Here is a 13,751-nt window from a genome sequence, read left to right as displayed (position 1 = left end):
ATCCTTATGGCAACCTGTCACGTGCGCGCGGAATGGCCCGAGTAACGTGGAAGGCGAGAACGTTGGACAGGTTCTTTTGCAGCTTCCACGGGCGTATCCCTGTACTGTCACGTGCGAGAGTGAGAGCCGTGGAGACTGGAGTGGTGATAGAAGTCGAAGTGATCGCGATAGCGTAATAGGGGTTTCAATTCCGAGGAAAGTCTAGCCTGCCGAAGTGCTCCAGCATGCTGCGTACTGGATTCGGGGACTTTTACTGGTACGCCTGTCATCTGACCGAGTGGTTTCCTGGTCTACGGGTGTCACTCGCGGAGTTGGCTTGGCGAGTTCATGCAGGGAATTGGCTGCAGGTGAGAGATTAAGGCTACTTTAATCGGAACCCCGTTGACAGGTCACAATCCTGGTCGGGCTCCTGTCTGCGCTTCGTTCTGTAAACACTTCCAGTCGCATTGCCAGTTTATAATCACTGCTCTGCTCTGCGGTTGTCTCAGCTATTAGCACCGAGCCACTCACACAGCCACAACTCACGAGGATCTGCCGCCGGCGCAACCACCACTCGCTCTAAATTTGGACCCTTGCGGTGCAACCGAGGGCATATCTGAGCGCCGTTGCTGTCAACGAACACACGGTTTCACACCTCACAAAGAACAGAACGCACATAATGTCGACCGCCGCCGCAGCCAAACCGCCCGCTTCAGGCACCCCTCGGCGCGAGCCTGCTGCGAGGACCGCCTCGTCGTCGCCCGCAGCGGCGAACCGCACACCCACCCGGGGCTCAACCCCGACCACGAACGGCACTCCGGGCGCCGCCAGGAGGGGATCTGTCCGCTCAGGTGCCAATGGCGCACCTGTTTCTGCGCGCGCGTCGGTACGCAAGCCCGCTGCATCGTCCAACCTGAGCAGCAACGCATCGCAGGCCGATACGAGCGACGACGACGCACGCGAGGAGCAGGCAGCCTATCTCCAGGAACTCAAAGACCGGTTACAGAAGGCTGAGACCGAGGCCGAAGAGCGCAAGAAGACGTGCGAGGTGCTCAACTCGCGGCTAGATGAAGCGCTTGCTGAGCAGGCGAAGCTCGAGGAGCGCGCCCACGAAGAGGAGGAGAAGGTGGAGTCGCTAGAGAATGTGAAGCGCGAGATCACACGCCAGCACCGAGAGCTTGAGGGCATCTACGAGGCTGAGCGGGTGCAGGCGATGAAGGAGAAGGAAGAGACGCAGTCACGGGAAGAGGAGTTGCAGGAGACGATCCAGAGGCTCAAAGACGCCATGGCATCGAAGACTGCCTCGTCAGAGGGCGAGGAAGACCATGTTTCGCGAGCATGTAAGTCAAGGCCCGCTCTGACGCCACGGTCGGAGCCAGACTCATCCATTACAGCAAACTTCCGCAACAACCCCTCTCGCAGCAACTCGTCGCAGAACCTCGAGACCGCGGGGTCCTTTGCGCCCCCCTCTTCGATCCATCGCAGCGACTCCCGCAGCAACTCGAAGCTCATTAACCAGAAGGACAAGATTATCGAAGGCCTGCGTCTCGAGCTCGCCGAATACCAGGTCAAGCTTCTTGAAGTGGAGAACGCTGGCGGTGGACGCATGGCTGAGCTGGAGAAGCAGCTGCTGGAGACACGCATGACCAACGCACGTCTCATGGAAGACAACGAGAGCTTCCAGCTCCTGCTGGGCGAGAAGACGCTGAACGGAGACCTGAGCCGCGGTGACTTCCTCCGCGAGTCGTCAAATGGCGGAGACGTCACTCCGTCGCGCAACGGCCCGTCGACCAGCTTGGCCGATGAGTTGGAGTCGGCTGAGGAAGGCGACGTTGAGGCTGTCCGCAAGCTCGAGTCTGAGCTCGCTGCAGCCAGGGGCGAGAACAAGGCTCTGACACTCTACATCAACAAGATCATCGGCGTCTTTCTCACACACCAGGGCTTCGAGTCGGTCCTGAGCATCGATGCTGACGCGACAGCGCCGCCCCCAACACGAACAAAGGAGCTGCCGCCCCCACCTCCGGAGAGCGACCAGCCTCAGGGCTTCCTTCAGCGCGCAAAGTCAGTCGCCATGGGCGCCAACCGCAAGCCGCGCCCACTGAGCATGATGGGCCCGCCTCCCACCACCCAGCAGAGCGTCAATGAAGACCCCACCACCGCCCCCAGCATCCCCCTCTCGCGCTCCGCCTCGCAGCGCAAGCCATCTGGCAGCTACACGCAGCACCGCCGCTCCGCCTCAGGCGTCATGTCCGCCGACGTCATCAACAAGATGGTCTCCACCGCGACCAGCCCCAACGCCGTCTCCCCCAACCTCACCTCCCCGCGCAACTCCTTCTTCGGTCTGCCCGTCAACGGCGCCGCCGCCCCCGGCACCAGCAACCCCGTGTCCCGCGCCCCCTCGGGCCAGCAAGTCCCAGCCTCCAACGCCATCCAGGAGGAGAAGGAAGGCGACGCTAAGAGCGACGGCAGCCACGTCGACACACCCAGCCCTCCCCGCCGTCTGGAACGCAGCGAGACTGCTGGCCCCATGACGGGTAAAGGTATGCGCCCGCTGCGCCTCGTGCAGAACGAGCAGGAGGCTGTGCAGGCGCGCAAGGCGGCGAATCGCGCGAGTTGGTTCGGCGGGCTGTTCGGGCAGGCGCCGCCCAAGGTCGAGCAGGAGAATTAAACAAGACTTACGAAGGGTATATGTCATGATGTTGCATGAAGGAGGAATGATGACTGACGGACGGGACGCATGAGAAGTACTTTTTTGTATACCCCCTCAAGATGAAGGAATGGTTTGGATAGAATTGGACGATGATGCTTTATTATTTCTCGGGGTATTTTAGGATAGGGTAGGGTAGGATCATGGTTATGGTTGGCGCAATGTGAATATCATTTATTATTCTTAAAACTAATATCCATCTCTCCAATCTCCCAGCTTTTGCCTCATGTTCTCTTTGCCTTCAGTCGCCTCCTCATCACAAGCCTCTTCCGTCTCCGTTCCTTCTCGTCCTCTTCCACGACGCTTTCCCTCGGCGATTCCAGCAGATTCGTCGTGGGCGGCATGCTCAAACTCCCCCGCCTGCTCTCGCATTTCTCGCACACCGGCCCCTCGCTGCACCGGCGTCTCTTCATGCGGTTCGGACACGCGGCTGGGTCGAAGCTGTGCATCGCGGCGTGTTCGCAGCGCGTGTAGCGGAGGTGGAGTGTTTTGTTGCACGTGCTGCAGGCGGAGAGGAGGATGTAGCACATATTGTCGTTATGTGGAAATGGTTTCGGGTTGGTCGTTTTTGCCCTTGCGGTATCTGGTGGCAGCGATGATGTGTTGCTGATGTGTTCCCAGTTCGCTGTTCTTCCGCACAGGTTGGTATGTCTACACATTACGATTCTACAGCTGGAGTTATACATCGTGAAGGTGCTTGTGGCGCTGCGGTTTGTAGGTCGGTGATTGTTAGAGGTTCAAGACATTTTCAGGGCTCTTTCTTTGAAGCGTGCGTCGTGATTGTGAGGTGTTGTCTCGCCTAGTTAGTGTATGAGACATTGTCGTTGTTTTGTAGGAGTTTGTTTGTGTTTGTTTAGACAGTTTTTCTTGATGGGTTCAGAGACAGTTTCTCGTCCTACCAAATTTTGGAACACTCAGTGATGAGATCTGTAGGATACGCAATTGCCCTGAGTATTTTGCACAATGATAGCGAGGCCTGGATATCTTCAAGGAGGCGGGGAGCCGATGAAGTATCTTGTCAACATGAGCATTAACACCATGTAGAATTTTGTGTATGACTGGTCAAGACGGAGCCTAGAGCAATTTACGTACTATTCTAGCCTCGTTCTGGCCGGTACTTGCTCATGTAGTAGTCTCACGATGCGTTGCACGTTCTCGTCACTAGCCTGTTTTGGTATGCTAGTGCACGAACACTGCTGCAGGAAGGAACGTCACGCGCGACTTCTTGCGCTCTTCCAAGCACCAACAAGAACAATATCAGGCCAACCCTCCATACTAAACTGATCATAGTGTGTAAAGGAACTCGTAATTGATGAGTTAAGAGCAAGAGAATGGAAGGGACGATTGTTGAAATGCAAGGCCAACAGTTGAAAGATGAGAAGTGAACGTCGAGGAATTGCAGTACAAGCAAGATTGGCATCCGTTTCTTAAAGAGTTTGGTAAAGATATCCTGAAGCATGAGCGCCGAGCTTCGTAAGTTTTGCAGTGAAGTAGCTCAGTGAACAGGCTGTGATGAACCTCTTCCTGGATCGATGCTCTCGGAGGCACCGTAGTGAGCACAAGCTGTAAAATTAGTAGCCTGGATATCTCCATATACCTCTGGCTTGATGTCTAATTACTAGGAATCCGACGTGTCCGTCAAGCGCTTCAACCTAAGTAGGTCACCTTCTGTCATTTCCTAAGCTTGTCAGCCATGTCTATCGACGAGCGTCGAGCCGCCTACACTTTCACCTCTATCTCTCTTCCCTAGAAGCTTCCATGACGCTGTATATGGCGTGATGCCCGCTCTTTCCTTAAGTGTTTGGGGTACGTGCGCCCACGTGACGAATTTTCTGCTGCTCCTAGAAAAGTCGCGCTCCCTCCCCACCCACACCACAACAACTTTCGACGTAATGGACGTACAAAGAAACACACGCTTGCCGAGACCGTCAAATCGGGCGATGGGAGGTGGACGTGGTACAGGGCGCGGTGCAGGTGGTGAGAATAGCAATGGCGGTGCTATTCACGGTGCAGGACGTGAGAGAAGTGGGTATGGTGGTGAGGGAGGTCAGAACGCGCCCTCAAACGCGCCAACTGCGCCGTCTGGTCAAGGTCGGTTGTACCCTCGCGGTGGGTTCAACCAGGGTGGGTTCCAAGGACAAGGTAATTCACTGATACCAGAAGTGTTTGAGGCATTGCTGACTTCTTATCCTGGCGATTAAGATGGGCATCTGGACCTTGTCAACTTCCGTCCACCTACAGGTTCTGTCGATCAGGCTGCCGTGGGTTCAGTTGGCATCCTGGCCAAATACAACGACTGCTTGTGGTGCCGAAAGCCGAAGGGCCTGACCCACCTGTCCTTCAGCGACTGCAGTCTATACGAGAACTGCGGCTTCTGTGACAAAGGCAAGGCTCACCGCGGTTTGCCTTGCCCTCGCCTATACTGCAGTAGCAGTTGGTGGCATGAACACTTTGGCCGTACCCCACCGAACGTGCAGATACGGCCTACCGAGCACCAACGAGAGAGATTGGCACAGATGGACCCGTTCTTCACCAATTTCCCTGCGCCAGTCCAACTGCAAATTGCTGGTGGACAGAAGCGTAAGCGCGAAGAAGACGATGACGAGGTGGTGTTGTTGAAGAGGCAACTCGAGACGATGACGAAGCTGAAGAACGAGAAGCAGCAGAAGATGAATGAGGAGAGGGTGCAGAGGGAGAAAATTGATGCTGCGAGGCACAAAGCTGAAAATGCAGCGGCGGAGGCTAGAGCGGACGTCCTCGAGAAGGTGAGAGACCATAAGATAATAGCCGAGCAGGTGAAGCATTTGCTCGCAGCCAAAAAGATCGCAGAGGACAAAATCCGTGACCTGCGCGTCCAGGCCCCTACCCGAGATGATGACGCCAGGCGGCCCGAGCAGGCAGATTCCGACCGTCTTCTCGCGAGAGCCAGGGCCGAATGGGAGAAGGAGAAGCAAGTCGCCGTGCAGAATGCCAAAGACAAGACTGTCGAGCATATCCGCAAAAGGGTGATCGATGTTCAGCAGGCATCGAACATTGAACATCTTCGTCGTCTCGCAGATGGCGAACGTCAGAAGGCCACCCAGGCGACTGCAGATGCCGATCGATTCGAAGCCCAGGCTGCAGCTTTGGAACAAGAGGTCGTGGCGGCTGCACTTGCGGTAATCAATAATGAGGAGAGCAACGACAAAGAGCAGGGCCGCATCTTGCCTTCTCCCAAGATCGAGGAGCAGTGAGGTGTATGGGCGTTGATTCCATGCACCGTGGAGCGATTGATGCAGCTACGGGACTAGGCTTCGGCTTATCCTAATGCGAGGGTAATATGGTTGATCGGGAGGTTTCTTCTGATCGACTAGAAGAGCTTGTAAGCGGCATATGGAGAATTGTTTTCTCCATTGCCGACGAGAAAGTCAAGGGTGATCGGGAGAGTCCAATCATCTCAGGACTACCAGACCTGATTTCGGACTTCGTCTTCATCGTGAAGGCTCGATGATGAGAGAGTCCCATGGGACACGTTACGGACTCTGTTTGTAACGCTGTTGCCATACTGGATATCCACGGCGTCTAGTTTGATAAAAAATCTTACATTACGACTACTTCTCTGTCTTTTGCTATGTTGACTGCGTGATTGTATTGCTCACCCATGACTGAAAATGGAATAGTATGTTGGCCTGGAAAGACGTGAGTCTATACAGGATCAGTGATCGTCTCTAGAGATCTTGGCCAGAGATGCAAAGCAGCTTTCGGTGAATCGTAAAATTGTGCTGCGCGTTGCGACTCTTCACTGAGTCCGGGCACCGTATAGAGTTGGGAAGTCGGCAAGAACAGCTGGAGTGGGTAGTTTATCCTTCGCGTCGTCATCGGAGCCCCAACAAGCTTTTCAGCGATCCGCTTTGCCTTCAACGTCCCCCAATTCCCAAGTCTTATCTCATTTATTCGTTGGCGAATACGGTTATTCCAATCTCGCATTTCACAAGTTATGCTTTTGCCGTAATTCTAGGTCATGGTGAATGCACACAAGCAGGTTCCGTAGTTGACGGCCCACAAGGTTGGGTTATTGAACTCGTTGTCGAACCTGCTCCAATCATCCGTGGTGTTGTAAATGACGCGAAACGGTGAAAGAATTGGGAATTCGAGACGCTGTCGCTCCCGATGGATGTGGCAAGAGATGGCATAGTAATCGAGTTTTTCCTTCACGACCCTTGCTCGCTTTCTGGCCATTTGGTGAAGGTAGAGCTTGAGCTGAGGGGGCTGCTAGAAGCGAGCGAGCTCACCGAGAATTGGACGCGGCCATGTTGCGAATGGACCAAGCAGGTTCAAATCTATGTCCAATTCTTCTAATTTCGGACAAAGTCTGCGGATCTCCTTGGCTTCCTGGAGAGATGGGGCGCCTATACAAAACTGAGTATTATCAAAGGGTAATCATCTCCGGGTACGCTCTCTGGGCTAAACACTGGTTATAGATCTCTAGTATCCGTAAAGTTCGATTGGAGGTTGTCATCCGGACGAGATCAACCTTGAAATCATCATAAAGGTCACAGAAGCGAGTAATCTTGAACTTGAAGGAGCTGATACACGGTCGCATCGAGCGAGCGAGGGTGCTCTGGATCGGCTGCGGTAGTCTACATATAGGCATTTTTGTTTTGAAGTTCTCCTTTCGGATAGATTCGCTATGGCGCAGCGTGATGATGCTGGCATCACACGAGAAGCTCTTAAGATTCTCCAATTTCGTGAGGACGTGAAATAGATCGAGGGCAGTGCTGGAGCTAGCCTTTTCTAGTCCACAGATGCTCAACTCTTGTATAAGGCGTGGCCTCCGACCGGGAGTTGTCCCAAGCAATCGAGGTAAACGACGGTGTGAGCCAAGTGACAGGTCCAAGTCGATGCTTCTTTAGAGTCGATGCATTGCGAGTCTGTAAAATTGATGTGAGGCCCTTGAGAGACTAGTGATATCCCCCGTGGCGTCGACATGATGGATAATGAGCAGTAGAACATCCTCATTGAGCATAGCAAAGCCTCGAGACCCAGATGTTGGAGATGGCCTCTTCCGGAATATGGCGAGTATTGAATTCTTAGTCAACCGGCAGATCTTGGTGTTGAAGGTCTCCATGGTAGTTATCGCAATGGAGGATTAGCGATGATCAGGTCTTCTAGAACAGAGCTTAGGCCTGTATTACGTTGCTCAAATAGAAAGAACCCAGTCTTACTTGTGAACCGAACTGCGACGCACTAGCGTGCGATTGATTGATTGATTGATTGATTGAATTGGTTTAACATCCCTAAAAAGCACTAGCATGCGAGGTTGTGTCAAACGCCTTATCAACAAGCGTCGATTCGGGTCATTTACGGGCGTTTGAAGCGTGCAATAGCCGCAATATCATGATTGTATTATTATTAATCGTCGTCCATGATACAGAGCGGCCTTGAATCCACGCGGCATATTGTAAAGCAAACAGAGCAGACGTGCAAACAGCAAGTGATATAGTAATGTGCGGTAACTGCAACGTACCGGATCGAACCGTGCACGAAATTTCTCGAGGTAGTTACTCGATAACCCTAGATGAGTGAGGAAAGAACTCACAAATCAATAAGCCCAGATATCCCAAAGTGTGGCGTTGGCGTCGGCGTTGCTTTCCCGTCGCTCTCTTTCTCTGCCGTACCCACGCCAGTCCCAATTGAGCGCCCTAGCGAATTTCTGCATCCTGCCAGATGACTGTAGTTGATCGTTCGTCAGCCGATCCATTCGCAAACTGACAATCACGCATTCGTCTTGCCTCCTGAAAGCTTCAATGGTTCCACTCGTGGTCAGGGTGAAGCGGTAATCGGGCGTGAACCATTTAGAACTTGTGAACAAGCGTGGCTCGACGAATTTGAAAATTACTGTCAGAGGTTCTTGGCTATGAATTGTAGGTTTTCGTGCAGCTAGGAACTCTTGGAAAATCTGGCGGCACATGGACTGCTGAAGCATGGCAGGACAATTATATCCGTTTCCTGCAAACAGATAGAGGCTCACGTCATTCAGCCGTTCGAACGTAGCTAGTTCACGGATTATTCCAAGTCGTGCCCGGGACTGTAACGGTCGCGCGGAGATATGGACAACTATTTTTTGGACCCCAGGAACCAAGTCTCGAAGTTTCTTTAGACCAGTGGTAGTGGTCGCGCCTAGTTGTGGTCCAGTGCGAGATGATAGTAGCAGGAAAGGATAGTGCTCCAACAAATTTAGTCTGGGCATTTGTGCGATAAGATACCAAGGCATTTCTGGTTGATGCTGGGTGAAGGAACTCATGTGCTCAAGGGTCTGGTAGCGCAGTGATCGGACTTTTCTGAAGGGGGGTCTCTTGGAACCGGCCAGTCGGTCAACTTGTGCAATCAAGCCACCAAAGCGTAAGCCATGCTCAGGAACAAAGGTGATGTCTTTGATGTCAAGTGATCTTGCACATATCGAGAGGAATTGCTTTGAATTATGAACTCTCAAGAGTAGGACTCTTCTGAACATCCCACGCTGAGCACACAGTTCGATCTCCCCGGTCGTAAACAGACTTGTGGCCAAGATCAAAGAACTGACTCTTGGCAACGGACCACTATGTAGCTCGTTGAGTAACTCTGGGTCGTTCCGCAAAGATTTGTCCCAAGGTTCGAGATAAGTATCGAGATGAAGACTGCATAGTTGCGGGTTGTGATGGAGCATGTGGATGAGGTCTCTCTTGAACCCTGTGTACAAGGACCCACTGCCCAATGATAGGAAATGAAATGCCCGCAGGTGTTTACAGCCGGGGTGCAGAAGCGTTGCGTGGGACGGTGCAGGCGCAGGTAAGCCTTGCAGCATCGTTTGCAGTGCACCGATACGCAAGCCGGCCTTGGGGAACCGATTTCTCAATGTCTGGAGAGTGTGGTGTGGGATGTCGAGAGAGCCATTCCAAGCAAACTCCTGCAGTCGAACAAGGCGTGAGAAAAGGAGGTCAATATCCTGAAGTTGCAAATCGGTCTGCTTTTCGGTCCCCGAAATTGTCAGCCATCGAATTTTACTTGCAAGTTGAGAGCCAGAATGGATCAGGCGCTGTATTAGACGGATGTGCGATGCTCGAGTGAGGTCTATCCTGAGATTCCGATAGAGATATGGAGTAGTGACGAGGTACAGTCGCCGAGACACCAAACACAGGGCCAGCAGATCCTCTTTTTCGCCATGAGAAGGTTGCAGTTCTTCGCAAATGAGGCATAGTATCTCCGTACTGACCCTGTCGATGTGACATATGTCGGGGGGTATTGGCCATCCAGTGGACCCTTGATCACTCATCCTACGACGTTGGGTAACTTGAGGGTCGCCAGCAAGTGAAGAAAGCAGCCAGAGAGTCCAGGAGAGCAGAGACATCATATAGAAGAACGTCCGGAAAAATTAAATCCTCGTTAAATCCTCAAGTTGCCACAGTGACATGATACGGAAGTCCGGAGGTGGGCATCTCCTAAAGATGCAAGGCTCATAGCCGAACCAAAATATGTCCTGCTCGACTGGCCACTTAACCGATGACAAGTACATCTTTACTTCCAGTCTGGGCCATTCTACGGATTAAACCGTATGCACTCGATGTTTTCCCGCAACGAATCCCGACGGACTCTAGGGAGGACGCAGCAGATGGCGTGCTATGAAGTGCGTCGAAGCGTAGAGACCCACGGATAACATGGCAATCGAAATCTCCTCATTCCGAAGTTAAAGAGGGGCCTCTCCGGGTTCGTGCCGTAGTAGCAGACTCATGTCGGGTGGTGGTGTTGGAAGGAGGTGTCCGACCTGCAGCTTTGGAAGGTACTCCCGTGTCAGTGCCTCTTCCAGCTCTTCGCGTGCCTAATGCTCTTTCGGCCCTGAAGAAATCCACATTGGAAGAGTTTTGGATTTCCCGACATACTTCGCCTGAATAATTTCTGCCCTCATATGCGCTCCTCTCATTTCTCCGATGTCGTCGAAAATAGGTAAGTCAGGGCTCTCAGTGGCCGCCGATGACCGTGAAAAAAATTTGAGTGGCATCATAAAACATGGTATAATCTACACGTTAAAAGAATGTGTCGCCGGCGATGGCGTCAAGATGATGGAGAGGTGGTCTGGTGAAAGGATGATGTAGATTCTGGAATCCCTACAAGACGATAAAACCGACCAGCCAATCACACGCACTGGAAAACGGCGTCAGCATCTCCGGATCGTGGACCTCGGCACGTCTGCATCTCCAACTTCGCGACGGGGCGAGTCAACAAGCCATGAACTAGACTAATACCCCACAAGACCCCAGATTGCCTCTCCTTGCATTCCTTCGCGACCTCGAGCCTCCAGCCTCCCATCTATCACGAGCGCCCAACATCCCATCCGACCGCCAACGCCCACACCCACAATGTCCGAATCCCTCACAACGAAGCAAGTCGCCGAGCACGCCTCGGTCGACAAGGGTCTCTACATCATCATCGACAGCGACGTGTACAAAATGGACACATTTGTCGACGAGCACCCGGGCGGCGCAAAGATCCTCAAGAGAGTGGGTGGCAAGGATGCAAGCAAGCAGTTCTGGAAGGTACGTGTTTCGAGACTACTGCGGCAGGCGGGACAACGCGCTGACAGGCTGTTAGTACCACAATGAGAGCGTGCTTAAGAAGTATGCACCGAAGCTCAAGGTTGGGACCGTCAAGGAGGAGGCAAAGTTGTAGTGCGATACCAATACCATTGTGCTTGTTTGTTTTCGCAATGACCAGTGGGTCCCTGTCACGCGTCTCACGATTCATATGTGCAGGATGTGATGTCACGGATGGATACTACACAAATATGTCGGTGAGAGGGAGAGATTATGGTACATCGAGGTTGTATTGTTGTGCGCACGACAGATGGTCACACGAAAAGTGGCGGTGAACCCAGTCCAGGTACTCGATGTCAATGCAAGCTCGGAGGAAAGGTTATTTGTTTGCAGCACTTTGTTTCTTGGAACTTTACGCTATAGCGCAATGCATTCTATATGTCTGATTATTCAACGCTGTGGTAATGCCGTAATTCAAAAATGAACCCCTCAAAATGTAGAGGTGTAATGCGTCTCTTTAGCTCAACGGCTGTGGGTATCGTAGTAAACGCCTTTGCGATGCAAAGCAAAAATGCAAATCATCTCTCAGTAAATGTCAAAATACAGCCCATCTCTTCAGTCTCAAAAGCAGATCCACTTCTTCTTTGGTGAGCTTGGCTTCTTCAAGTGGGGTGTCTGCGACCTCGCGAATTTCTTCTCCTCGGCGGTATTATCTTCATCATCCAATCGATATCGTCGCACTGATCCTGCGTCCGACTTGTCCTTCTCGTAAAATTTCTCTTGTGGTCCTGAAACACAACGCGGCATGACTTTGTTGAAGAAGCCCCGAACACCGCTGTTGGCCCGGTCTATGCGCTCGTACTCGCGCCTTCGAGTACATGGCGAAGTCCAGTGCGTGATGGTTGCCGTAGTCTCGGCTGTGGTGTCCTCACTCTTCTTTGGTAGATCATGTTCGTCATGCGCATATACCTCATCCGTACTGAAACGACCGACCGGACTTGGAAAACCTAGTTTATGGTCCTCAGACAAAGTTGGGCTTGGAAGGCCGGACGTGGTGTGCAGTGACGGGTTTTGAAACAGACTGTAGCTGCGATGGTGGAGGGCGTATACATCGTCAATGTCTTGGCTGGTTGCAGTGGGCACTGTGTGGGAACTCTGTATCCTGTAGTGGCGCGACCTGGAAGGGTCCACAATGGTGCAAGACGTCCGACGCGAGGAAGGTTTGGATCCATGAGCGCGACCTCGAGATCGTGTAGTTGAGGCTCTGGAGGACGTGGTCTTTGACCTGTGGTGGGATGGTCTCGACAGGTCTTCAGACCCTGGCCGCTGTGACTCCATGGTCTTAGGATAAGTAGACGGAGTAGCAGTCTCTATGATAGACTTGGTGTGTTTGCGATGGTGAGTAGGCGCAGTGTTGCTTCTAATAATTGACGGTGGTTCATTGTGCGGACTCAAGAAGGGAGACTCCTGGAAGCCACTGTCGATGCGTTTCATGGTTGATCCATAAAACGGCGGTGACAAGTGCAGACCGTGACGTTTTAACAAAACTTTGTGAACTGTTGGGAACTTGAATCGGAATTGGTAGTGATTTCGGTACCGCTAGACTTCAGTCAGTGCTGTGTCCAATTGGGAAGGCGAACGTGCTAAGGGGGGCCCACCGAAAGCCAGCGCCGCTACCGAGATGAAGAGAACAGAATTACTGAGGGCACGGCTCCATAAAATGTGAGGACGAGCAGCCTCACAACGAGGGAACGATGCGACGCAAAGTCAAGTGATGCACTGCGAGACCCGCTGCACTATTAAGTCAACCAGGTTGGTCAGTCGCAGAGGCAACTAAGCCACTAACGAAGGCAAGATCAAACGACCACAGATGTCGATCTTGGCCTATGGTTGGTCCAGGCTCTGCCAATATGCAGGACACGGACAGACTTCGCACGTTTTTTTGACGCATCTGCAGCGGATGGGTGGGCGGCTCTTGATGCTTGTAGTTCACCGCCTCAGTCTGATTTCCGGGGGCTAGAAAAGCTAGAAGCTCCACGGCCTAGTGTCGGGATAAAACTGGAGAATGAGTTGCTTAGCTTATTTGTGGCCAGACGAAGCATGACAGATGCTTTACACATGTCACAGTAGCGGTCGCAACACGCTGCTGGGCCGGCAGAAACATTGTGTGGGAGTCCTTGCATGTGAAAGGCTGAGGCAACCTTGTGCGATGGTCAAGAGTAGGGCGATGATCACTTGGCCACAGGCTTGTGACAGTTATGACAGCCGAGCGGGCGCGAGGCACATCGAACAACGAGACGGCAACCTCGTCCAGAAATCGGCATACCCGCTGCATGGGCGCGGGTTGGACCGAATCATTTGCGAAAACGACGATTTCAGCGACATCGGCCAAGTGCACCATGCCTCTCCTAGAAAAGCCGGACCTGGGGCGGACACCCAGCCATAATAGGCGATAATAGTCAAATGAGGCGCCGTATGATTTGTAGGCGGTACGCGTTAAAGTATCGATAAATGCACAG

At 52.7% G+C, this 13,751-nt stretch overlaps 7 protein-coding genes across 7 annotated transcripts; 3 read left to right on the top strand and 4 right to left on the bottom strand.

Moving 5' to 3' along the window:
• Nucleotides 1–658: 658 nt before the first annotated feature.
• On the top strand, nucleotides 659–2,647 carry SNOG_03182 (hypothetical protein; the record flags this gene model as incomplete). The annotated part of the gene is made up of 2 exons (XM_001793710.1): nucleotides 659–1,319; nucleotides 1,374–2,647. 2 exons carry the CDS (start codon nucleotides 659–661, stop codon nucleotides 2,645–2,647), a joined length of 1,935 nt encoding a protein of 644 aa, XP_001793762.1.
• Nucleotides 2,648–2,875: 228 nt separating this feature from the next.
• Nucleotides 2,876–3,372, bottom strand: SNOG_03181 (hypothetical protein; the record flags this gene model as incomplete). The annotated part of the gene is made up of 2 exons (XM_001793709.1): nucleotides 2,876–3,187; nucleotides 3,349–3,372. 2 exons carry the CDS (start codon nucleotides 3,370–3,372, stop codon nucleotides 2,876–2,878), a joined length of 336 nt encoding a protein of 111 aa, XP_001793761.1.
• A 1,254-nt stretch (nucleotides 3,373–4,626) lies between these two features.
• SNOG_03180 (hypothetical protein) lies at nucleotides 4,627–5,919 on the top strand (the record flags this gene model as incomplete). The annotated part of the gene is made up of 2 exons (XM_001793708.1): nucleotides 4,627–4,828; nucleotides 4,928–5,919. 2 exons carry the CDS (start codon nucleotides 4,627–4,629, stop codon nucleotides 5,917–5,919), a joined length of 1,194 nt encoding a protein of 397 aa, XP_001793760.1.
• A 760-nt stretch (nucleotides 5,920–6,679) lies between these two features.
• SNOG_03179 (hypothetical protein) lies at nucleotides 6,680–6,977 on the bottom strand (the record flags this gene model as incomplete). The annotated part of the gene is made up of 2 exons (XM_001793707.1): nucleotides 6,680–6,896; nucleotides 6,958–6,977. 2 exons carry the CDS (start codon nucleotides 6,975–6,977, stop codon nucleotides 6,680–6,682), a joined length of 237 nt encoding a protein of 78 aa, XP_001793759.1.
• Nucleotides 6,978–8,267: 1,290 nt separating this feature from the next.
• Nucleotides 8,268–10,052, bottom strand: SNOG_03178 (hypothetical protein; the record flags this gene model as incomplete). Its single annotated transcript, XM_001793706.1, has 1 exon — nucleotides 8,268–10,052. The coding sequence occupies one exon, from the start codon at nucleotides 10,050–10,052 to the stop codon at nucleotides 8,268–8,270; it is 1,785 nt and encodes a 594-aa protein (XP_001793758.1).
• An 852-nt stretch (nucleotides 10,053–10,904) lies between these two features.
• SNOG_03177 (hypothetical protein) lies at nucleotides 10,905–11,396 on the top strand. Its single transcript, XM_001793705.1, has 2 exons — nucleotides 10,905–11,235; nucleotides 11,291–11,396. The coding sequence occupies exons 1-2, from the start codon at nucleotides 11,059–11,061 to the stop codon at nucleotides 11,366–11,368; spliced, it is 255 nt and encodes an 84-aa protein (XP_001793757.1). The 5' UTR covers nucleotides 10,905–11,058; the 3' UTR covers nucleotides 11,369–11,396.
• A 457-nt stretch (nucleotides 11,397–11,853) lies between these two features.
• SNOG_03176 (hypothetical protein) lies at nucleotides 11,854–12,726 on the bottom strand (the record flags this gene model as incomplete). The annotated part of the gene is made up of 1 exon (XM_001793704.1): nucleotides 11,854–12,726. One exon carries the CDS (start codon nucleotides 12,724–12,726, stop codon nucleotides 11,854–11,856), a length of 873 nt encoding a protein of 290 aa, XP_001793756.1.
• Between the last annotated feature and the right edge of the window lie 1,025 nt (nucleotides 12,727–13,751).

This window comes from Parastagonospora nodorum (genome assembly GCF_000146915.1).
Source record: "Parastagonospora nodorum SN15 chromosome Unknown scaffold_4, whole genome shotgun sequence".
In the NCBI taxonomy this organism is placed as follows: Eukaryota; Fungi; Ascomycota; class Dothideomycetes; order Pleosporales; family Phaeosphaeriaceae; genus Parastagonospora; species Parastagonospora nodorum.
The sequence above is the reverse complement of the archived record's forward strand: the minus strand, read 5'-3'. Positions and strand labels throughout refer to the sequence as shown.

Bases quoted from the DNA above. Each gene is read 5' to 3' on its own strand.
- SNOG_03177 (XM_001793705.1), top strand. From the start codon at position 11,059: ATGTCCGAATCCCTCACAACGAAGCAAGTCGCCGAGCACGCCTCGGTC. The intron at 11,236-11,290 runs GTACGTGTTTCG...ACAGGCTGTTAG, and splicing joins CAAGCAAGCAGTTCTGGAAG to TACCACAATGAGAGCGTGCT.